Source organism: Hemiscyllium ocellatum, chromosome 38 (genome assembly GCF_020745735.1).
Source record: "Hemiscyllium ocellatum isolate sHemOce1 chromosome 38, sHemOce1.pat.X.cur, whole genome shotgun sequence".
NCBI lineage: Eukaryota > Metazoa > Chordata > Chondrichthyes > Orectolobiformes > Hemiscylliidae > Hemiscyllium > Hemiscyllium ocellatum.
The window spans coordinates 33,097,172-33,122,583 of NC_083438.1; the positions used below are offsets into that span (position 1 = coordinate 33,097,172).

Here is a 25,412-nt window from a genome sequence, read left to right on the forward strand (position 1 = left end):
ATAGGCCAGGACATTTTTCACTGGAGAGTAGGAGGCTGAGAAGTGACCTGGCAGAGATCTATAAAATAAGGAGGTGTATCGATAGGGTGTATGGAGGGAGGGTACCTGTTCCCGAGATTCCAAGACTAAAGGGCACTCCTTTTTTTTTAAGGTGAGAGGAGAGACATGTAAAAGAGACATGAGGGGCAAATGTTTTACACAGAGGGTGTGTGTGGAATGACCTTCCTGAGGGGGGGGGGGGGGGGGGGATGTGGGGACAGTTACAATGTTTAAAAGACATTTGGATAAGGACATGAGCAGGAAAGGGTTGGAGGGAGATGGGGCAGGCAGGTGGGACTGGGTTAGTTTGGGATTAGGGTCGGCATGGACTGGTTGGGCCGAAGGGTCTGTTTCCGTGCTGTCGGACTCTGTGAGAGCTCCCTCCCTTATATGACGGTAGACATCTGTGGCTCAGTGGTTAGCACTGCTGCCTCACAGCGCCAGGGACACAGGTTCGATTCCAGCCTCAGGCGACTGTCTGCGTGGAGTTTGCACATTCTCCCCGTGTCTGTGTGGGTTTCCTCCGGGTGCTCCGGTTTCCTCCCACAGTCCAAAGATGTGCGGGTCAGGTGAATTGGCCATGCTAAATTGTCCCATAGTGCCCAGGGAGGTGCAGGTTAGGGTGGATTGGCCATGCTAAATTGTCCCATAGTGCCCAGGGATGTGCAGGTTAGGGTGGATTGGCCGTGTAAATTGTCCCATAGTGCCCAGGGATGTGCAGGTTAGGGTGGATTGGCCATGGGAAATTGTCCCATAGTGCCCAGGGATGTGCAGGTTAGGGTGGATTGGCCGTGTAAATTGTCCCATAGTGCCCAGGGATGTGCAGGTTAGGGTGGATTGGCCATGGTAAATTGTCCCATAGTGCCCAGGGATGTGCAGGTTAGGGTGGATTGGCCATGGGAAATTGTCCCATAGTGCCCAGGGATGTGCAGGTTAGGGTGGATTGGCCGTGTAAATTGTCCCATAGTGCCCAGGGATGTGCAGGTTAGGGTGGATTGGCCATGGTAAATTGTCCCATAGTGCCCAGGGATGTGCAGGTTAGGGTGGATTGGCCATGCTAAATTGTCCCATAGTGCCCAGGGATGTGTGGGTTAGGGTGGATTGGCCATGCTAAATCACCTATAGTGTTAGGTGAAGGGGTAAATGTAGGGGAAGGGGTCTGGGTGGATTGTTCTTAGGAGGGTCGGTGTGGACTTGTTGGGCTGAAGGGCCTGCTTCCACACTGTAAGTAATCTAATCTCATTTTGGAATTGTATCCATGGTCTCCCCCTTGACGCCCCCAATTCCAGTCTCTGCCACCGGGAGATCTGTCCTCCCAGCAGCCAGTCCCTTGCATCCTCTCAGGATTCTTCCGAGTCTGAATCAGGAGATCGGGGATCGTACAGGGGCCGTGGGGAGACCCACTTCCCGGGAGGATTGTATCTGCAGTTTGGGGAGGTCGCCATAACCACATTCTTTAATGAGAACTGGGAGCAGGAGTAGGCCTCTGGCCCTTTGATCCTGCTCCACCAGTCAATAAGATCACAGCCGATATTTTCACGGACACAACTCCACCTACGTGTCCCCCTCACCGTAAACCCCTAATTCCTTCGCTGTTCAAAAAAAAACCTACCTCAGTTTTAAAAACGTTTACTGAAGTAGTTTCAACTATTTCCCTGGGCGAGGAATTCCACAGATTCACAATTCTCTGGGTGAAGAAATTCCTTCTCAATTCAGTTCTAAACCTGCTCCCTCTAATCTTGAGGCCATTCCCCTCTTGTGCTAGTTTCACCCCCCCCCAGTGGAAACATCCTCCCTGCTCCTATCTTATCCATCCCCTTCCTAATTTTAGATTAGATTCCCTACAGTGTGGAAACAGGCCCTTCGGCCCAACCAGTCCACACCGACCCTTCGAAGAGTAACCCACCCAGACCCATTTCCCTCTCACTAAAGCACCTAACACTATGGGCAATTTAGCATGGCCAATTCACCCTGACCTGCACATCTTTGGACTGCGGGAGGAAATCCACACAGAGACGGGGAGAATGTGTAAACTCCACACAGACAGTCGCCTGAGGCTGGAATCGAACCTGGGATCCTGGTGCTGTGAGGCAGCAGTGCTGACCACTGAGCCGCCCCATTTTATATGTTTCTATAAGATCTCCCCCCCTCATTCTGCTGAACTGCAATGAATATAATCCCAGTCTAATCTGTCTCTCCTCATAAGCCAACCCCCTCAACTCCGAATTCAACCCAGTGAGGAGAAGGTGGGGACTGATTCCGGATAAGGGCCGATTCCCGAAAGGTCGATTCTCTTGCTCCGCGGATGCTGCTGCGCTTTTCCAGCACCGTACAATCAAACCCAGTGAACCCCTGTGCTCCCCCTCCAGTTCTCAAGTGAGGAGACTGAAACTACACTTCAGTATTCCAGGTGTGGCCTCAACAGCACACTGTCCAGCGATCTGGCGATGGAGGGACTGCAGGGAAATCTCACTAAACTGATTCCCCACGTGACAGCAGGACTCACGTTTGAGGGGGGGGGGGGGAGTCGAAATCAGTTTGGTTTATACTCACTGGAGTCCTGAAGGGAGAGCGCAGCAGGTCAGGCAGCATCCAAGGAACAGGAAATTCGATGTTTCGGGCATAAGCCCTTCGTCAGGAATGAGGGACTCACTGAAATCCTTGTAGAGGGAGGAAGAGAGCTTCTTCAAGGAAGGCATCCTTGCAAGAGGATTTGCAGTAGGTTAAAATCTTCGAGGAGAAAGTGAGGTCTGCAGATGCTGGAGATCAGAGCTGAAAATGTGTTGCTGGAAAAGCACAGCAGGTCAGGCAGCATCCAAGGAGCAGGAAATTCGACGTTTCGAATATAAGCCCTTCATCAGGAATTATGCTTATGCCCGAAACATCAAATTTCCTGTTCCTTGGATGCTGCCTGACCTGCTGCGCTTTTCCAGCAACACATTTTCAGCTCTGATCTCCAGCATCTGCAGACCTCACTTTCTCCTGAAGGGAGAGACTTGTAACGTTCTACCAGGACCGGGTAGATGAGGCCCAGGAAGGCTGTTCCCGGTGAGCGGGGAAACTCAGGGACGGGCGATCGCACAGGGCTCAGCATGTGGGGTAGAGGCCATCTCAGACTGAGGTGTGGAGAAATATCCGCACCCTGACAGCGGCGATCCTGTGGGATTGGCTGACTCCCAGAGGAGTGAGGATTGGAGCGGTGCTGGAAAAGCTCAGCAGGTCAGGCAGCATCCGCGGGGCAGGGAAATCGACGTTCCGGGCAGGAGCCCTTCATCAGGAAATGGGAAGTGGAGAAGAGAGCTTGGAATGGTTTTCAGGGATAGTTCTTAGGGATACAGGGGCGACTGGGATGGGCGATCACTTTGACTGGGTGATAGGATCAAGGGGCCTACTCCAGCTCCCATACTCTACTCCCATGCTCTGGATACAGCAAGCGTTTTCCCAGGGCGAAGGATTCAAAAACGAGAGGGAGACGCAGTAACTTTAAGGGGGATACACGTGGCAAGTCCTTCACACAGAGGATGGTGGGCATCTGGAACGCGTTGCCAGCAGAGGTGCTAGAGGCAGGTATGGTAGATTCATTTAAGATGCGTCTGGACAGATGCATGAGTAGGTGGGAGCAGAGGGACACAGATGCTTAGGAATTGACCGACAGGTTTAGACAGTAGATTTGGATCGGCTCAGGCTTGGAGGGCCGAAGGGCCTGTTCCTGGGCTGTAAATTCTCTTTGTTCTACAGGTCACCCAGTGTTCTTCTGAACTCCAGCGGGTACAGGCCTGGCCTACTCTCCCATTCCCATTCCCCAGCTTGTAACCACACCAAGATGGCCATCAGGTGGTGTTGGAGACATTCTTTGACTCCCTCCAACCTTCCACCCCCCACCACCCACCCTCGCTCCGTGATCCACACCAATTCCCAAATCCTCATTCCTGCATCAAATGGAGGAGGGAGCCGTCAAAGCCATGTGTCCGTCAATGATCAAATATTTATCCCTTATCGTCAACAGCGGGCACATCGATGTTGTGTAATGACTTCGCGTCTGTTCTGAGCACACCGTCCCCACACAATTAAATCTGGAACTAAATTAGGGATATTGGAAATAAAACTGAGTCTGAGTTACTCCTGCAGCCCCTTGTCAAGTTAATTTATATTCCTCAGTATCTCGGCAATCAATGACAGTTTAATCTCTCGGTACAATCTCCATCTTAGAGTGACCCGAATTACAATTTTTGCGTTTTATGTGGTCTACAGTAAAGATCTCACGGACACAAGTAAGGCCGTGACAAGCGATATTCTCAATGCCTGATTCATGTTAGGTGCCGACAGAAGTGTTCGTTTCTCAACAGAAGACCGTCACAAAGCGACTGTGACACATACCAGAATCTGTGCAACCCAGAAACAGGCCATTCAGCCCATTGAGGCCACACCAACCCTCTGAAGCACATCACACCCAGGCCCATCCCTCTACCCTATCCCTGTAACCCTGCATTTCCCATGGCCAATCCACCCTAACCTGCACAACCCTGGGCACTATGGGACAATTTAGCATGGCCAATTCACCCTAACCTGCACATCCCTGGGCACTATGGGACAATTTAGCATGGCCAATCCACCCTAACCTGCACAACCCTGGGCACTATGGGACAATTTAGCATGGCCAATTCACCCTAACCTGGACATCCCTGGGCACTATGGGACAATTTAGCATGGCCAATTCACCCTAACCTGCACAACCCTGGGCACTATGGGACAATTTAGCATGGCCAATTCACCCTAACCTGCACATCCCTGGACACTATGGGACAATTTAGCATGGCCAATCCACCCTAACCTGCACATCCCTGGGCACTATGGGATAATTTCCCATGGCCAATCCACCCTAACCTGACATCCCTGAGCACTATGGGACAATTTAGCATGGCCAATCCACCCTAACCTGCACATCCCTGGGCACTATGGGACAATTTCCCATGGCCAATTCACCCTAACCTGCACATCCCTGGACACTATGGGACAATTTAGCATGGCCAATTCACCCTAACCTGCACATCCCTGGGCACTATGGGACAATTTCCCATGGCTAATCCACCCTAACCTGCACAACCCTGGGCACTATGGGACAATTTCCCATGGCCAATCCACCCTAACCTGCACATCCCTGGGCACTATAGGACAATTTAGCATGGCCAATTCACCCTAACCTGCACATCCCTAGGCACTATGGGACAATTTAGCATGGACAATTCACCCTAACCTGCACATCCCTGGACTCTAAGGGACAATTTAGCATGGCCAATCCACCCTAACCTGCACATCCCTGGGCACTATGGGACAATTTAGCATGGCCAATCCACCCTAACCTACACATCCCTGGGCACTATGGGACAATTTCCCATGGCCAATCCACCCTAACCTACACATCCCTGGGCACTATGGGACAATTTAGCATGGCCAATCCACCCTAACCTACACATCCCTGGACACTACGGGACAATTTAGCATGGCCAATCCACCCTAACCTACACATCCCTGGACACTACGGGACAATTTAGCATGGCCAATCCACCCTAACCTACACATCCCTGGACTCTAAGGGACAATTTAGCATGGCCAATCCACCCTAACCTGCACATCCCTGGGCACTATGGGACAATTTAGCATGGCCAATCCACCCTAACCTGCACATCCCTGGGCACTATGGGATAATTTAGCATGGCCAATCCACCCTAACCTACACATCCCTGGACACTATGGGACAATTTAGCATGGCCAATCCACCCTAACCTACACATCCCTGGGCACTATGGGACAATTTCCCATGGCCAATCCACCCTAACCTGCACACCCCTGGCCACTATGGGACAATTTAGCATGGCCAATCCACCTTAACCTGCACATCCCTGGGCACTATGGGACAATTTAGCATGGCCAATCCACCCTAACCTACACATCCCTGGACACTATGGGACAATTTAGCATGGCCAATCCACCCTAACCTACACATCCCTGGACACTACGGGACAATTTAGCATGGCCAATCCACCCTAACCTACACATCCCTGGACTCTAAGGGACAATTTAGCATGGCCAATCCACCCTCACCTGCACATCCCTGGGCACTATGGGACAATTTAGCATGGCTAATCCACCCTAACCTGCACATCCCTGGGCACTATGGGACAATTTAGCATGGCCAATCCACCCTAACCTGCACATCCCTGGGCACTATGGGACAATTTAGCATGGCCAATCCACCCTAACCTACACATCCCTGGACACTATGGGACAATTTAGCATGGCCAATCCACCCTAACCTACACATCCCTGGACACTATGGGACAATTTAGCATGGCCAATCCACCCTAACCTACACAACCCTGGGCACTATGGGACAATTTAGCATGGCCAATCCACCCTAACCTACACATCCCTGGGCACTATGGGACAATTTAGCATGGCCAATCCACCCTAACCCGCACATCCCTGGACACTATGGGACAATTTAGCATGGCCAATCCACCCTAACCTGCACATCCCTGGGCACTATGGGACAATTTAGCATGGCCAATCCACCCTAACCTGCACATCCCTGGGCACTATGGGACAATTTAGCATGGCCAATCCACCCTAACCTGCACATCTTTGGACTGTGGGAGGAAACCGGAGCACCCGGAGGAAACCCACACAGACACGGGGAGAATGTGCAAACTCCACACAGACAGTCACCCGAGGCTGGAATCGAACCCAGGTTCCTGGTGCTGGGAGGCAGCAGTGCTAACCACTGAGCCACCGTGAAAGACAGATTAAATCGTTCACTTCAAGTTTTTTTTCTGTAATGTGAAGCTATCTAGACTTCATTTTGTGAGTCAATCATTTACTGATGTGATTTAATTTTTAAAAAAAATTGACATGTAGAAATAAATTACACGTCGCATCGAAAGAAAGAGACAGCGATTTTCTCCTTTCGATGTGATTTATTGTCATGTGTACCTCAGTACAGTGAAAAGCTTTGTTTGTACAGGCAGATCATAGGCAGCAAGGACAGGCAGATCGTAGGGTGAGAGAAACTTAGACAGAGGCCACAGGTAACACCTCGCAGGATAGGATCAACATTGAGGAGGTCAGCATGATCTGAACCTAGAGAGTCCATTCATCAGTCTAATAGAACATAGAACATAGGAAAATACAGCGCAGTACAGGCCCTTCGGCCCTCAATGTTGGCTGGGAAGAAGCTGTTCCTCAATCTGCTGATGGGCCTGTTCAAGCTTCTATGTCTTCTGCCTGATCTCTCCAGTGTCGTCGATCTGTCGCGATCTCCCATGGAGTTTGCAAAAGTGATTTTTAACACCGGGGCCCACATGGAGACATTAGTACAGGTCACCCTGGAGTCTGTGAGTGAGGGAGGACGAGTTCATGTGGGGAGGAGTTCCAGTCTGTCTCGATGGCCTTGTGGGTTGGAGGTGCGATGGGGTGTGTTGGTGGGTGGGGGGGAGGGGAAGGCAGGGTGTTCCCCTCGGCCTGTGGCCCCACCTTGCGCTCTGTTCTCTCCGCAGGTCGTTGGCGAGTGGCGGTTCGGTTGGGTTCACTGTGACATCTTTGTGACGCTCGACGTAATGTTCTGTACGGCCAGCATCCTGAACCTGTGCGCAATCAGCATCGACAGGTAACGCTGAGGGGACGGGGCTGAGGGAGCGTTTCCCGATGGCCTTGCCGGGACAGAAACAGGCTGTTGAGTGGGGACTTGGACAGCCCCCCCTTCTGTTCTCCCCTTCCTGTGTGCGCGTGAGTGTGAGTGTGAGTGCGTGGTTGGACCATGCTCCCCTTTCTTTTATTTCGACGTCATTCTTTATTTGTAAGAATACCTTTACATAAACACACAGTCACTGAAGCAGTTCACTTCTGTATGGTAGCATTTGGAGAAATGATCTCCAACTCTGCCCAACAAATAAACCCACGGCCTTTCCGACTCACACAAGATTATGTTGGAGGCAGTGGGAGGGTGGGCTAACTGAACAGACCCCCATTTAACTGCGGCAGGAGTGTTCTTTCCCCACTGGGCCTGGGCGGCAGTGTGTTCACCTTCGGCCCACCGCGGGTCAGGCTGGGCCGGGCGTTGAGGCCTACCTGGATCCAGAGCCTGATCTCACAGGTCTGCCTGTCTGAATCCTATCCCTGAGACAGAGCGACTGCTCTAGGGGCTGGGTGGAGGTGGGGGGGAGCTCTACAGGCAAAGTAGGAGACGGGAGCATTGTGGGAATCTCACCTCAAGCCAGTCTCATAGAAAGGGAAGGGAAATCTGTCATCCTTACCCAGTCTGGGCCTACACGTGATTCCAAACCCACGTGTGTGTGTCTGTTTCTTGAAGATCCAAGCAGGACTCTAGGTTGTGAGCAGTCTTTGAGTGGGGTGGTAAGGAAACAGTTGGGGAAAGGGGGTTGAGAGGCAGCGTGAGGTTGGAATTGCTGCTGAGGGTGCGAGCGTGGGTTGGGCAAGGAAGAGTTACCTCCTTCTGGGATGGGGGTCTTGAGAGGATCAGGACAAAGGGCTTTCCCTTACTTTTTCCCTCTGCAATCCATGCCCCTCCGAGGGCCCTGCTGATTGAAGGGCTAGGTTTGAAGGGTCAAACAGCTTCCTCCTGTCCCATTTCTCTTGTCACCATCTGTGCTCGACTTGTTTCCCATTGACCATGTCCCCGATACCGTTGGTTACCATGGCTCCGTGAACGATGGGGGCCATTCGGCCCATCGAAACCACCTCCCTCAGCTTCGTCGGTTGGCCATTTTGGAACCCCATTCCGACCTGGTGAGCTCTAACCTGTTCCGTATCCTTCCCCCACCCTCTTCCCCCTCACAGGTACATGGCTGTTGCCATGCCGATGCTCTATAGCACACGGTACAGTTCCAAACGGAGGGTCACTCTGATGATCACGATGGTCTGGGCGCTGTCCTTCGCCATCTCCTGCCCGCTCCTCTTCGGGCTGAAGAATCATCCGGGTAAGACATGGGCTTGCGGGGAGTGGGGTGGGTACAGCTGTTCCCTGAGCAGCCGCGTCCCTGACAGAGGCTCACTGCTCTCACGACAGACACCACCAGAGAGAAAGAATCAAAGAGACGTATAGCACAGGAACAGGCCCTTCGGCCCTCCAAGTCTGTGCTGATCCTCATGCCCTCACTAAACTAAAAAACAAACCCTCTGCCCTTATTCAGTCCATATCCCTCTATTCCCTCCCTATTCCTGTACTCATCCAGATAACTTTTCAATGTCTCCAACTTCCCCCCACTCCTTCTAGCTGTGCGTTCCCAGCTCCTACCGCTCTCTGTGTGAAAGACTTCCCTCGCACATCTCCTTAAACCTCCCCCTCTCACCTTGAACCCGTGCCCCCCTTGTAATTGAAACTTTGACCCTGGGAGAAAGCCTCTGACTATCCCACCCTGTCTATGCCTCTCATAATGTTTTAGCCCTCTATCAGGTTTCCTCTACAGCCGCCATCCTTCCAGTGAAAACAATCCTGGTCTTTTTAATATTTCCTCACAGCCCCTTGCACAGGAGACCTGGCAACGTCCTGGTGAACCTACTCCCCGCGCTCTCTACAGCTTCCTTCTGGAAGAGTGGCAGCTAAAACTGCACACACTACTCCAACTGTGGCCTAACAAGGGCTTTACAGCACTGCTGCTGCTGCTGCTGAGTTTCTTCAGTACTTGCTGTTATTGATCCAGAACACCAGCAGGACCTTGGTATATCAATTCTCCCTTGTGTGTTTATCCAGCTTCCCCCTTCAATATTAATTCTCCACCCCCCCCCCCCCCCCCACTCCCTGTAGGAGTCAGACACACATTCCCCACTCCCTGTGGGAGTCAGACACACATTCCCCACCCCACCCCCCAACTCCCTGTAGGAGTCAGACACACATTCCCCACTCCCTGTGGGAGTCAGACACACATTCCCCACCCCACCCCCCACTCCCTGTGGGAGTCAGTCCAACGTTCCCCTCCAACTCCCTGTGGGAGTCAGTCCCACGTTCCCCCCTCCACTCCCTGTGGGAACAGGTCCCACAATCTTCCCCCGCCCCCCCCCACTCCCCTGGGGAAAGATGTTCCTCCTGAATTTCCCGTCGGATTTCTTGGAATGCTTCCTTGCTGTTGTCTGCCTCCAGCACCTACAACTTCTGCTCCCCCCACTCCACCTCCCAAACTCCCTGACAATCGGAAACATCTTCCCCACATCGAGCTGATTGAACACCCCTTTCGGAATTCGTCAGGCCAGGGCCGGGCTTACCTCCCCTTGCCCCCGTCTGTCAGAGAGACGTGACCCTCGGCCTGTTCGATTGTCCCTGTCGGTGGCTAGGCCCACATCGTTCCCCAACAGCATTGTGGGAAAAGCAGGGAGACCGCTGTGTGACCTCCAACACCAGCAGCTCAGCACCACCTTCCCATGGCCAGGCCAAGATTGGCTGATTGTTGTCCGTGTGAGGGATGAAACACTAAACCCCCATCTCCCCAGACATCGGAGCGAGGGCAAACAGAAACAACTGGAAGGGGGAAGATTGCACCGTCGGCCATTTTGATGATTACACCCCTCTCTCAGTCCACCTGGTCACATGTTCACGTCAGAGAGATGTACAGCACGGAAACAGACCCTTCGGTCCAACCCATCCAGATATTCCCAACCCAATCTCATCCTATTTGCCAGCACTTTGCCCATATCCCTTCATCTTTCCTGATGACGGACTTTACCCGAAACATTGATTCTCCTGCTCCTCGGAAGCTGCCTGGCCTGCTGTGCTTTACTTGACTCTAATCTCGACTCTAATCAGCAGTACCCACTTTCGCCATATCCCTCCAAACCCTTCCTATTCATATCCCCATCCAAATGCCTCTTAAATGTTGCAATTGTACCAGCCTCCACCACATCCTCTGGCAGCTCATTCCATACACGCACCACCCTCTGTGTGGAAACGTTACCCCTTAGGTCCCTTTTATATCTTTCCCCTCTCACCCTAAACCTATGCCCCTCTAGTTCTGGACTCCCCCACCCCAGGGAAAAGACTTTGTCTATTTATCCTATCCATGCCCCTCATGATTTTATAAACCTCTATAAGGTCACCCCAACTCAGAGGCTGTAAAACGCACCTTCTCCCCCGACAGAGAAAAGCGATGAGACAGTCTGCGTCATCGTCAACCCTTCCTTCGTCTTGTATTCCTCTATCGTCTCCTTCTACGCTCCCTTCATCGTGACCCTGCTAGTTTACGTCCAGATCTACGCCGTGCTGAGACGGAGGAGAAGACGGGTGGCAGTGAAGAGGATACACGCTGCTACGGAACAGGAGGCCCAGGCACGTAGCAAGGTAGGCACAGCGCGGGCGGGAAGGAGCTAGCAATGGGCACAGGGACTGAGGGGTTTCACCGAGCCCCTCCGGACACAGGGAGGGTAAATCCTGCCCCACACCCTCCCTGTGGGACTGGGGCAAGGACCCCATTTGACACGGGCTCCCAGCGGCTTGCGTCTGTTTCCTATCGGAGACGTTTCCCCATCCCCATGGATTTGTTTCCGACCCTGGATTCCAGGGAGGAGCCAGATGGAGGGGATTTATACAGGGCTGGATATTGGTCAGAATGAATCTCCTGCTCTACCCTGTCCTGGGAGGGTTTAACGGGGGGGACAATGTAGAGGGAGCTTTACTCTGTATCTAACCCTGTGCTGTCCCTGTCCTGGGAGTGTTTGATGGGGGACAGTGTAGAGGGAGCTTTACTCTGTATCTAACCCTGTGCTGTCCCTATCCAGGGAGTGTTTGATGGGGGACAGTGTAGAGAGAGCTTTACTCTGTATCTAACCCTGTGCTGTCCCTGTCCTGGGAGTGTTTGATGGGGGACAGTGTAGAGGGAGCTTTACTCTGTATCTAACCCTGTGCTGTCCCTATCCTGGGAGTGTTTGATGGGGGACAGTGTAGAGGGAGCTTTACTCTGTATCTAACCCTGTGCTGTCCCTATCCAGGGAGTGTTTGATGGGGGACAGTGTAGAGAGAGCTTTACTCTGTATCTAACCCCGTGCTGTCCCTGTCCTGGGAGCGTTTGATGGGGGACAGTGTAGAGGGAGCTTTACTCTGTATCTAACCCCGTGTTGTCCCTGTCCTGGGAGTGTTTGATGGGGGAGAGTGTAGAGAGAGCTTTACTCTGTATCTAACCCTGTGCTGTCCCTGTCCTGGGAGTGTTTGATGGGGGACAGTGTAGAGGGAGCTTTACTCTGTATCTAACCCTGTGCTGTCCCTATCCAGGGAGTGTTTGATGGGGGACAGTGTAGAGAGAGCTTTACTCTGTATCTAACCCCGTGCTGTCCCTGTCCTGGGAGCGTTTGATGGGGGACAGTGTAGAGGGAGCTTTACTCTGTATCTAACCCCGTGTTGTCCCTGTCCTGGGAGTGTTTGATGGGGGACAGTGTAGAGGGAGCTTTACTCTGTATCTAACCCCGTGTTGTCCCTGTCCTGGGAGTGTTTGATGGGGGACAGTGTAGAGGGAGCTTTACTCTGTATCTAACCCCGTGTTGTCCCTGTCCTGGGAGTGTTTGATGGGGGACAGTGTAGAGGGAGCTTTACTCTGTATCTAACCCCGTGTTGTCCCTGTCCTGGGAGTGTTTGATGGGGCCAGTGTAGAGGGAGCTTTACTCTGTATCTAACCCTGTGCTGTCCATGTCCTGGGAGTGTTTGATGGGGGACAGTGTAGAGGGAGCTTTACTCTGTATCTAACCCTGTGCTGTCCATGTCCTGGGAGTGTTTGATGGGGGACAGTGTAGAGGGAGCTTTACTCTGTATCTAACCCTGTGCTGTCCATGTCCTGGGAGTGTTTGATGGGGGACAGTGTAGAGGGAGCTTTACTCTGTATCTAACCCTGTGCTGTCCATGTCCTGGGAGTGTTTGATGGGAACATTCAGGTAGCGTTGTGAACCTCCATTTTGTAAATGCCAATTTTAATTATTTATGTCAGTCCCGTTTTGTGCCAAACACATTGTGAGGAGATTTCAGCTGGTTTTATTTCATTTCAGAATAAGTGTGCGTATCCTGAAGATGTTAAACTTTGCAATTTAATGATCCAACCGCATTCGGACCCGAGTGTGAACAAACAGAAACTGGTAAGATTGGGTTTGGAGAGTTCCGGCCCCTCTCAGCTCACAGTCACTTTCCCGGCCAATTGGACCTGTCCGAATTCCTAAATTCCTGATGACCCAGTCATTTCACTGCATCAAGCCCCTTTCCATTCACTCGCACCGCACATGATCCCAATGGAACAACCCTTTCCCATTCACTCCAACCACACACAATCCCAATGGATCAATCCCCTTCCCATTCACTCCCAATGGATCATAACCCTTCCCATTCCCTCCCATTGCCCACAATCCCAATGGATCAACCCCCTTCCCATTCACTCCCATTGGACACAATCCCAATGGATCATCCCTCTGCCCATTCACTCACATTGGATACAACCCCAATGGATCAAACACTTTTCCCATTCACTCCCACTGTACACAATCCCAATGGATCAAACACTTTTCCCATTCACTCCCACTGTACACAATCCCAATGGATCAAACACTTTTCCCATTCACTCCCACTGTACACAATCCCAATGGATCAAACACTTTTCCCATTCACTCCCACTGTACACAATCCCAATGGATCAAACACTTTTCCCATTCACTCCCACTGTACACAATCCCAATGGATCAAACACCTTTCCCATTCACTCCCACTGTACACAATCCCAATGGATCAACCCACTTCCCCTTTCCGGGTTGTTGTTAGAGGATCTGTGTTGGATTCTATGCCGCCGGTGATTGACCGTCTGTGGGGGCAGTCAAAAGTGAGTGGGCACTGACTAGGTGGGTGGGAGCTAACCCTGTTGTGTTAATTGGGGAGGGGGTGCCATGCCCCCTTCTGTATGTATCCTTTCAGATGAGGGGGGGAGCTCCTGCCCCCTCAGACCAGGTGCCTGCCTAGTTCCAGCTACTCCCATTGGACACAATCCCAATGGATCAACCCCCTTCCCATTCACTCCCATTGGACATAATCCCAATGGATCAACCCCCTTCCCATTCACTCTCATTGGATACAATCCCAATGGATCAACCCTCTTCCCATTCACTCCCATTGGACATAATCCCAATGGATCAACCCCCTTCCCATTCACTCCCATTGGATACAATCCCAATGGCGGTAAAGACACTGGGGGGTGGGGGGGGGGGCGTGTCAGCTCTGCCACCATCTCCCTTCCCACTGGTGAACTTTTCTGGGTTACTTCCTGATTACCTTCCCAATCGCAAACATGGTATTCAAATCCCACCAACCCCACCCCCTCCCCGGCTCATTCATTCCCATTGTCACAATCCCAATGGATCAACCCCCTTCCCATTCACTCCCAATGGATCATAACCCTTCCCATTCCCTCCCATTGCCCACAATCCCAATGGATCAACCACCTCCCCATTCACTCCCATTGGACACAATCCCAATGGATCATCCCTCTGCCCATTCACGTGATGCTCCCTTCCCTATCCTTTATCCTGCCTGGATTCGGGGACTCACTGCGTCTCCATTTTGTCCTGTCGCCGTTGGGATGACTCTGAAGCCCAGGCACATTAACATCGATCGTTGCTATCCCACCTTGATACTCTTCGAGAGACATGAGCGAGGCAATTCTCTCACTAGATCCCCAGACCTCCCTCTGTTTCTTCGGAATTCCTTTTCGGAAGGTTCTGGTCTCCACTGTCTCTCATGGAAGGGCCGTCTTTGCCTCAGCTTCCGGAAGTTTCTACTCCTGTTCCTCCATCTTGCCCCCTACACCCCTCCCCCCCTTTCCCCTGTGGGCCTTGGGTCTCGGAGCTGGTCCTCCCTGACATGAGGGGATTGCGTCATCCTCAGGTTTCCCAGTAAAGCTATCCATGTTCCCTCCGAACCCATCCATCCTGCCAAGGAAGGGAGTCTGCTCATCCCATCTTGAGCCCCGACCTCAGGTGTCTGAGTGGGGGGGAGAAAAAAAAACAGCTGAAAGGGGAAGATTGCACCGTCGGCCATTTTGATGATTACACCCCTCCCCCTGGTCACACCTTCAAGTCATTGAGATGGACAGCACGGAAACAGACCCTTCGCTCCAACTCTTCCATGCTGACCCAGATATCCCAACCCAATTTAGTCCCACCTGCCAGCACCCGGCCCATATCCCTCCAAACCCTTCCTATTCATATACCCATCCAAATGCCTCTTAAATTTTGCAATTGTACCAGCCTCCACCACTTCCTCTGGCAGTTCATTCCATACACGTACCACCCTCTGTGTGAAAAAGTTGTCCCTTAGGTCCCTTTTATATCTTTCCCCTCTCATCCTAAACCTATGCCCTCTAGTTCTGGACTCCCCCACCCCAGGGAAAAGACTTTGTCTATTTACCCTATCCAAGCCCCTCATAATTTTAGAAACCTCTATAAGGTCACCCCTCAGCCTCCGACGCTTCAGGGAAAACAGCCCCAGCCTGTTCAACCTTTCCCGATAGCTCAAACCCCCCAACCCTGGCAACATCCTTGTAAATCTTTTCTGAACCCTTTCAAGTTTCACAACATCTTTCCGATAGGAAGGAGACCAGAATTGCACACAATATTCCAACAGTGGCCTAACCAATGTCCTGTACAGCTGCAACATGACCTCCCAACCCCTGTACTCAATACTCTGACCAATAAAGGAAAGCATACCAAATGCCTTCTTCACTATCCTATCGACTTCACTTTCAAGGAGCTATGAACCTGCACTCCAAGGTCTCTTTGTTCAGCAACACTCCCCAGGACCTTACCATTAAGTGTATAAGTCCTGCTAAGATTTGCTTTCCCAAAATGCAGCACCTCACATTTATCTGAATTAAACTCCATCTGCCACTTCTCAGCCCATTGGCCCATCTGGTCCAGATCCTGTTGTAATCTGAGGTAACCCTCTTCGCTGTCTGCTACACCTCCAATTTTGGTGTCATCTGCAAACTTACTAACTGTACCTCTTATGCTCACATCCAAATCATTTATATAAATGACAAAAAGTACAGGACCCAGCACCGATCCTTGTGGCACTCCACTGGTCACAGGCCTCCAGTCTGAAAAGCTAACCCCTCTGTCTTCTACTTGTTTGTGTCTTATTGAGTTTGCTATTGGTCAAAGTGGGCCCATTTCCACCCCCCCCCTCAGTTTGTATACCTCCCCTAAAGTTTCTCTGTCCATCCAAACAGAGCGTGAGAACGGCAGATTTATCGGACACTTGCAGAGGCTGGGGATGTTTCTGCCCTCTGGGTCTCTATACCTTCCTCAGTTGGCGGTGACCCTCTCCTGTCCGTGAGTACCGATCCAATAGGAAAACCCTATCCCTCCTGTTGTGGATGGTTTTCCTCCCCCACCACACCCCCCCCCACCCAGCTCCATTGCCGTGCCTCAACCTCCAACACCAAGCCTCTAACCAAACACTTCGTGCTGATGTGTTTGTGCTGTTGTCCAGGAGCTCCCACATACTGCAGCTGCAGCACACCGAACAGATTTTTCCTTAGTCCTTGTCCCCTCCTTGGTTCTGGCTGTTGACTTCCCCTCTTTTCTGTTCCTTCTGGGAAAATCCTAGACGCTGGTGCGGGAAGCGATGGCAGTACCGGAAGGAGCTGAGAGGGCCCACCACGGAGAGGAGCCTGGGAAGTCCAGGCCGGCGGGACCTCCCTTGGCTTTCCAGTGCGCCATTGCCTCAGGCTCCGGCCTGACGGCTGGAAAGTGGGAGGCGCCGTCCTCCGTCGAAGTGTCCCGGGATCCTGAATGGGATGGCCCAGGGAGTTTCTTCAGGAGCAACACCTTGGAGGTGCTGAGGGTCATGGATGAGGAACAGGCCCCAGCCGTCAAGGCAGCATCGAGGAGCAAGGCGTCCCACCAGAAGGAGAAGAAAGCAACGCAGATGTTAGCGATTGTCTTAGGTGAGTCTAGAACGATCTAGGACTGAATTCGAGAGTCACCATAGTAACCTAGAACAACGGGGTATGATGCCCTGAGTCAGCAGGATATTTATAACCGTGTATGTTCCGTGTTCTCACAATTATCTGGAACAACAGGCTGCAATTCAAGTCGTGATTATCCAGAACTATAAACCAATTCACTTAATCTTACAATGACCTAAATCTTTAAGATGGAGGTTGAGTTGTGATAATGATCAGTGACAATCTAGAACAACAGGCCAAGTATCAAGTTTCGGGAAGATTCTAGAACAATAGGTCACATTGTCATAATGATCTCGACCAATCAGCTGCGTTCCTGGTGTTACAATGGCGATGAAACAACAGACTAAATTTCTGCCAATCCCAATGATCTTGAGCAATATGAGGAGTGAGTTTGACTCAAAATGATCTGGAGAATCCGGACTCTGATGGTAACACGATGATCTGGAACTGTAGTCTGGCTTCTGTGATCTTACAACTATCTCAAATTATAGTATGCAATCATCAAATCACCGTGATCGAGATTGATAGACCTCACAATAACCTTGATAAATATTCACAATGACCTGGAATGATTTACTTACTGACCCAACCTCTCAGGCATGAATAACAATTGGCTATAGTCTAGTTTGTTCGAATTAGTTCGACAAATGGGCTATCTTGCATGGCGCTGTGATGATCTAGAACAATAGACCAAGGTGCATGATCCCGAGTTGTTCTAGAACAATAGACCAAGGTGCATGACCCTGAGTTATTCAAAAACAATAGACAAAAATACATAACAATTTATTCTAGAACAATACTAAAGTTCATGACCCTTGGTTTTCCTCGAACAACAGACCAAGGTTCATGACTCTGAGTTGTTCCAGAACAACAGACCAAGTGCTATACTGTCACAGTGCATTTTGCTGTTCTCAAATAGGAGGGGAAGATGGAAGGATTTATGGTGAGCTTTAATTCTAGGTTTGAATCACATTGGTCTAGAACAAGCTCATGTTCCATGATGCCACAGTTGTCCAGAACAATAGGGTCCCACAATGATCTAGAAGTATAATGTACTGAGTCACAATGACCTATGACCTTATGTTGCATTTCCTGTTCTCACCATGATCTGGGAAAACACTGTGCGACAAAATGATTCCCAATTGTAAATAAATGTACAAAGTTTCACTGTGATCTGGAACAACAGGCCAGGTCCCATGGTTTCCACAATGAGGTAGATTAACTGCTGGTTTCCAAGGGGACACAATGATCGAGAACAATTCCCAAAGTTAAAACGAGTCTGAATGCTCGAGAACGATCGGTGATGTCACCCTGAATCAGAATGAGCTCGGACAATCGGCGAACGACATTCTGGAGTCACCCTGTTTGAAATGTGGATAGAGGGTAAACATTAGCAAGGAACTGACCTCCCAGCCCTGCACTTGGCAAAGAGGCCAGATGCAGTGTGGGTGAGGAGCGCTGACCAGGGAATGAAGTGCACAGTGAGCACCATTGTGTGTGTGTGTGTGCATATGTGTGTGTGTGTGAGAGCAGGTGTGTGTGAGAGTGAGTGTGTGTGTGTGTGTGTGTGTGTGTGTGAGTGTATTGGTGTATGTGTGTATGTGTGTGTGTGTGTGTGTGTGAGTGTATCTGTATGTGCATTTGTGAGTGCGGGTGTGTGTGAGTGAGCATATGTGTATATGTGTGTGTATGAGTGAGTGAGCATTTGTGTGTATGTGTGTGTGAGCATGTGTGTGTGTGTGTGTGTGTGAGAATGTGTGTGTGTGTATATGTGTTTGTGTATGTGTGTGTGCACGTGTGTATTTGTGAGTGCGTGTGCGTAAGCATATGTATGTGTATATGTGTGCGTGGGTGTATGTGTGTGAGTGAGTATGTGTGCATGAGTGTATGTGTGTGTGTGAATGTGTGTGTGAATGTGTGTGTGAGAGAGTGTATGGGTGTATGTGTGTGAGTGAGCATGTGTGTGTGAATGAGCATGTGCATGTGTATTTGTGTGTGTGTGTGAGCATGTGTGTGTACGTGTGTATGTGTGAGCATGTGTGTGTATGTGTAAATGTGTGTGAGTGAGCATGTGTGTGTATGTGTGTTAGCATATGTGTGTGTATGCATGTGTGAGCATGTGTGTGTGTGTGAGCGAGCATGTGTGTATGAGCATGTGTGTGTGAGCATGTGTGTATGTGTGTGTGAATGTGTGTGTGTGAGCATGTGCGTATGTATGTGTGTGAGCATGTGTGCGTGTATGTGTGAGTGAGCATGTGTGTGTATATGTGTGTGAATGTGTGCGTGTACGTGTGTGAGAATGTGTGTATGTACGTGTGTGTGTGTGTATGTATGTGTGAATGTATGTGTGTGTGAATGTGTGTATGTATGTGAATGCGTGAGAGAGAGTGGGTGTGTGTATGTGTGTGTGTGAGTATATGTGAGAGCGTGTGTGTATGTGGGTGTATGTGTATGTATGTGTGAGCATGTATGGGTGAGTGTGTGTGAGCATGTGTGTGTATGTGTGTGTGTGAATGTGTGCGTGTGCATGTGTGTGTGAGCATGTGTGTGTGTATGTGTGTGAGCGAGCATGTATGTATGTGTGTGAGCGTGTGTGTGAGCGTATGTAAGTGTGTGAGCATGTGTGTGTGTGAATATGTGTGTGTGTGAGAGAGAGAGTGTTTGTGTATGTGTGTGTTTGTGTATGTGTGTGTGTGAGTGAGCATGTGTGTGTGAGGGTATGTGTGTATGTGTGTGTGTGAGAGCATGTGTGTATGTGTGTATGTTTGTGTTTACGTGCGTGTATGTTTTTCTGTGTACGTGTGTGTATGTGTGTGTGTACGTGTGTGTCAGAATGTGTATGTGTGTGAATGTGTGTGTGTGAATGTGTGTGTGAGAGTGTGCGTGTATATGTGTATGAGAGTGTGTGTGTATATGTGTGTGAGAGTGTGTGTGTGAATGTGTGTGTGAATGTGTGTGTGTGAATGTGTGTGTGAGAGTGTGTGTGTATATGTGTATGAGAGTGTGTGTATATATGTGTATGTGTGTGTGTGAGTGTGTGTGTATATGTGTATGTGTGTGAGTGAGAGAGTGTGGGTGTGTGTGTGAGCATGTGTGTGTGTGTGTGAGCATGTGTGTGTGTGTCTGAGCATGTGTGTGTGAGTGTGTGTGAGAGAAAGTGTGTGCATATGCGTGTAAGCATATGTGTGTGTATGCGTGTGTGAGCATGTGTGTGTATGTGCGTGAGCGAGCATGTGCGTGTGAGAGTGAGCATGTGTGCGTGTATGTGTGAGTCAGCATGCATGTGTGTGTGAATGTGTGTGTGTATGTGTATGTGTGTGTGTATGTGTGTGCGTGAGAGAGAGTGGTTGTGTGTATGTGTGTGTGTTAGTATGTGTGAGAGAGTGTGTATATGTGTGTGTGTAAGTGAGCATGTGTGTTTGAGCATGTGTGTATGTTGGTGTATGTATGTGTGAGCATGTGTGGGTGAGTGTGTGTGGGTGAGTGTGTATGTGTGTGTGTGAGCATGTGTATGTGTATGTGTGTGTGCATGTGTGTGTGAGTGAGCATGCATGTGTGTGTATGTATGTGTGTGAGCATGTATGTGCGTATGTGTGTGAGCATGTGTGTGTGAGTGTGTGTGAGTGAGCATGTGTGTGAGTGAATGTGTGTGTAAGAGCAAGTGTGTGTGAGCGTGTGTGTATGTGTGTGAGCGGGTGTGTGTATGTGTGTATGTGTGAGAGCATGTGTGTGTATGTGTCAGCATGTGCGTGTATATAGGTGAGTGTGTATGTGTGAGCGTGTGTGTGAATGTGTGTGTATGTGTGTGTGAGCATGTATGTGTGTATGTGAGAGAGCATGTGTGTGTGTATGTGTGTGTGTGTATATGTGTGTCTATGTTTGGGAGTGTGTGTGTATGTGAGTGAGCATGCCTGTGTATGTGTGTGTGAGTGAGCATGTGCATGTGAGTGTATGTGTGTGTATTTGTGAGCATTTGTGTGTGTGCGTGTGTATGTGTTTGCATGTGTGTATGTGTGTGTGTGAGCGTGTGTATGTGTGTGAGCATGTGTGTGTGTGAATGTGTGTGTATGAGAGAGTGTTTGTGTATGTGTGTGTTTGTGTATGTGTGTGAGTGAGCATGTGTGTGTGAGCATGTGTATGTGTGCGTATGTGTGTGTGAGAGCATGTGTGTATGTGTGTGTGAACGTGTGTGTGTGAACGTTTGTGTACGTGTGTGTCAGAATGTGTGTGTATGTGTGTGAGAGTGTGTGTGTGAAAGTGTGTGTATGTGTGTGTGAGGGTATGTGTGTATGTGTGTGTGTGAGAGCATGTGTGTATGTGTGTATGTTTGTGTTTACGTGCGTGTATGTTTTTCTGTGTACGTGTGTGTATGTGTGTGTGTACGTGTGTGTCAGAATGTGTATGTGTGTGAATGTGTGTGTGTGAATGTGTGTGTGAGAGTGTGCGTGTATATGTGTATGAGAGTGTGTGTGTATATGTGTGTGAGAGTGTGTGTGTGAATGTGTGTGTGAATGTGTGTGTGTGAATGTGTGTGTGAGAGTGTGTGTGTATATGTGTATGAGAGTGTGTGTATATATGTGTATGTGTGTGTGTGAGTGTGTGTGTATATGTGTATGTGTGTGAGTGAGAGAGTGTGGGTGTGTGTGTGAGCATGTGTGTGTGTGTGAGCATGTGTGTGTGTGTCTGAGCATGTGTGTGTGTGAGTGTGTGTGAGAGAAAGTGTGTGCGTATGCGTGTAAGCATATGTGTGTGTATGCGTGTGTGAGCATGTGTGTGTATGTGCGTGAGCGAGCATGTGCGTGTGAGAGTGAGCATGTGTGCGTGTATGTGTGAGTCAGCATGCATGTGTGTGTGAATGTGTGTGTGTATGTGTATGTGTGTGTGTATGTGTGTGCGTGAGAGAGAGTGGTTGTGTGTATGTGTGTGTGTTAGTATGTGTGAGAGAGTGTGTATATGTGTGTGTGTAAGTGAGCATGTGTGTTTGAGCATGTGTGTATGTTGGTGTATGTATGTGTGAGCATGTGTGGGTGAGTGTGTGTGGGTGAGTGTGTATGTGTGTGTGTGAGCATGTGTATGTGTGTGTGCATGTGTGTGTGAGTGAGCATGCATGTGTGTGTATGTATGTGTGTGAGCATGTATGTGCGTATGTGTGTGAGCATGTGTGTGTGAGTGTGTGTGAGTGAGCATGTGTGTGAGTGAATGTGTGTGTAAGAGCAAGTGTGTGTGAGCGTGTGTGAGCGGGTGTGTGTATGTGTGTATGTGTGAGAGCATGTGTGTGTATGTGTCAGCATGTGCGTGTATATAGGTGAGTGTGTATGTGTGAGCGTGTGTGTGAATGTGTGTGTATGTGTGTGTGAGCATGTATGTGTGTATGTGAGAGAGCATGTGTGTGTGTATGTGTGTGTGTGTATATGTGTGTCTATGTTTGGGAGTGTGTGTGTATGTGAGTGAGCATGCCTGTGTATGTGTGTGTGAGTGAGCATGTGCATGTGAGTGTATGTGTGTGTATTTGTGAGCATTTGTGTGTGTGCGTGTGTATGTGTTTGCATGTGTGTATGTGTGTGTGAGCGTGTGTATGTGTGTGAGCATGTGTGTGTGTGAATGTGTGTGTATGAGAGAGTGTTTGTGTATGTGTGTGTTTGTGTATGTGTGTGAGTGAGCATGTGTGTGTGAGCATGTGTATGTGTGCGTATGTGTGTGTGAGAGCATGTGTGTATGTGTGTGTGAACGTGTGTGTGTGAACGTTTGTGTACGTGTGTGTCAGAATGTGTGTGTATGTGTGTGAGAGTGTGTGTGTGAAAGTGTGTGTATGTGTGTGTGAGAGTGTGTGTGTATGTTTGTGCGTGTATATGTGTGTGCATGAGAGAGTGGGTGTGTGTATGTGTGTGTGAGAGAGTGTGTGTGTACGTGTGTGTATGTGTGTGTGTACGTATGTGTCAGAATGTGTGTGTATGTGATTGTGTGTGTGTGTGTGTGTGAGTGTGTGCGTGTGAATGTGTGTGTGTATATGTGTGTGAGAATGTGTGTGTATATGTGTGTGAGAGTGTGTGTGTGTATGTATGTGTATGTGTGTGAGAGTGTGTGAATGTTTGTGTGTGCGTGAGAGAGTGTGTGCGTGTGTGAGTGTATGTGTATGTGAGTGAGCATGTCTGTGTACGTGTGTGTGTGTGGGTGTGTGCGTAGGTGTGTGTGTGTGTGTGAGAGAAAGTGTGTGTGTATGCGTGTGTGTGTGAGCATGTGTATGTGTGTGTGAGAGTGTGTGTGTGTGTGTGTGTGAGAGCATGTGTGAGAGCATGTGTGTGTATGTATGTGTGTGAGCATATGTGTGTGTGAGAGTGTATGGGTGTATGTGTGTGAGTGAGCATGTGCATGTGTATGTGTGTGTGAGCATGTGTGTATGTGGATGTACATGTGCGTATGTGAGCGTGTGTGTATGTGTAAGCATGTGTGTGAGTGAGCATGTGTGTATGTGTGCAAGCATATGTATGTGTGTGTATCCGTGTGAACGAGTATGTGTGTATGTATGTGTGTGTGAGCATGTGTGTGTATGCGTGTGTGAGCATGTGTGTGTGTGTATGTGTGTGAGCGAGCATGTGTGTATGTATGTGTGTTTGTGTGAGCATGTGTGTGTTTGTGTGTGTGTGGGAGTCTGTGTGCATGTGTATGTGTAAGTGTGTGTGTATAGGAGAGTATTGTGTGTATGTGTGAGAGCATGTGTGTGTATATGTGAGCATTTTGTGTATGTGTGTGTATGTGTGCGTGAGCATGTGTGTGTATGCATGTCTGTGTGTTTGTGTGAATGTATGTGTGTGAGAGAGTTTGTGCATATGTTTGTGTGCGTATGTGTGTGTGTGTGAGAGAGAGTGGGTGCATGTATGTGTGTGTGTGAATGTGTGTGTGAGAGAGTGTGTGTGTATGTTTGTTTGTGTGTGAGAGTGTGTGTGTGTGTGAGTGTGTGTGTGTGTGTGTGTGAGAGCATGTGTGTGTGTGAGTATGTGTGTGTTTGTGAGTGTGTGTGTGCATGTGTGTGTGTGTGCACGTGCATGTGTGTGCGTATGTGTGAGTGAGCATGTGTTTGTGAGGGTATGTGTGTATTTGTGTGTGTGAGCATGTGTGTATATGTGTGTGTATGTGTATATGTGTGTGTATGTGTATGTGTGTGCGTGAGAGAGTGTGTGTGTATGTTTGTGTGTATGTGTGTGCGTGAGAGAGTGGGTGTTTGTATTTCTGTGTGTGAGAGAGTGTGTGTGTATGTGTGTGTGTGAGAGTGTGTGGGTATGTGTGTGAGTGTATGTGTGTGTGTGAGTATGTCTGTGTATGTGTATGTGTGAATGTGAGCATGTGTGTGTGAGTAAGCATGTGTGTATGTGTGTGAGCGCATGTGTATATGTGTGTGTGAGCATGTATGTGAGCATGTGTGTGTGTGAATGTGTGTATGTGTGTGTGTGTGAGTGAGCATGTGTGTGCGTGAGAGAGTGGGTGCGTGTATGTGTGTATGTGAGTGTGTGTGAGAGAGAGTGTGTGTGTGTATGTGAGTGTATATGGGTGTGTGTGTATGTGTGTGAGCATGTGTGTGTATATGAGAGCATGTGAATGTGTGTGTGTGTGTGAGAGCACATGTGTGTGTGTGTGAGTGAGCATGTGTGTGTGAGGGTATGTGTGTGCGTGAGTGAGCATGTGTGTGTGTGTATGTGTGTGGCGTGAGTGAGCATGTCTGTGTATGTGTGTATGTATGTGTGAATGTTAGCATGTGTGTGTATGTGTGTCTGTGAGCATGTGTGTGTGAGTGAATGTGTATGTGTGTGTGAGAGCATGTGTGTGAGAGCATGTGTGTGAGAGCATGCGTGTGTGTTAGCATGTGTGTGAGTGTATATGTGTGTATATGTGAGTGAGTGTGTATGTGTGAGCGTGTGTGTGTGTGTGAGTGAGCATGTGTGTGAATGTGAGTGAGCATGTGTGTGTATATGTATGTGTGTGTGTGTGCATGAGTGAGCATGTGTGTGAGTGTGTGTGTGTGCGTATGTGTGTGTGTGAGTGTGTGCACGCGTGAGAGAGTGTGTGTGAGAGTGTGTGTGTGAGCATGTGTGTGTATGTGTGTGTGAGCGTGTGTATTTGTGAGCGCGTGTGTGTGAGTGAGCATATGTGTGTATGTATGTAAGCATGTATGTGTGCGTGTGAGCATGTGTGTCTGTGTGAATGTATGTGTGTGTTTATATGTGTGTGTATATATATATATGTGTGTGTGTATATGTGTGTGTGTATATATGTGTATGTGTGTGTATATGTGAGTGTGCATATGTGTGTGTATATATGTGTATGTGTGTGTATGTATGTGTGTGCATGTGTATATATGTGTGTATAAATATGTGTGTATATTTG

General features: G+C 49.5%; 1 protein-coding gene across 1 annotated transcript in view; it reads left to right on the plus strand.

The window, feature by feature from the left end:
- Positions 1 to 25,412, plus strand: part of LOC132833864 (D(2) dopamine receptor A-like) — a 30,767-nt gene that overhangs the window by 3,192 nt on the left and 2,163 nt on the right. Inside the window, exons 2-6 of the mRNA XM_060852497.1 lie at positions 7,593 to 7,702; positions 8,893 to 9,032; positions 11,184 to 11,383; positions 13,075 to 13,161; positions 16,673 to 17,012. Coding sequence (XP_060708480.1) covers positions 7,593 to 7,702; positions 8,893 to 9,032; positions 11,184 to 11,383; positions 13,075 to 13,161; positions 16,673 to 17,012 — 877 coding nt within the window. The remainder of the gene's footprint in view (positions 1 to 7,592; positions 7,703 to 8,892; positions 9,033 to 11,183; positions 11,384 to 13,074; positions 13,162 to 16,672; positions 17,013 to 25,412) is intronic.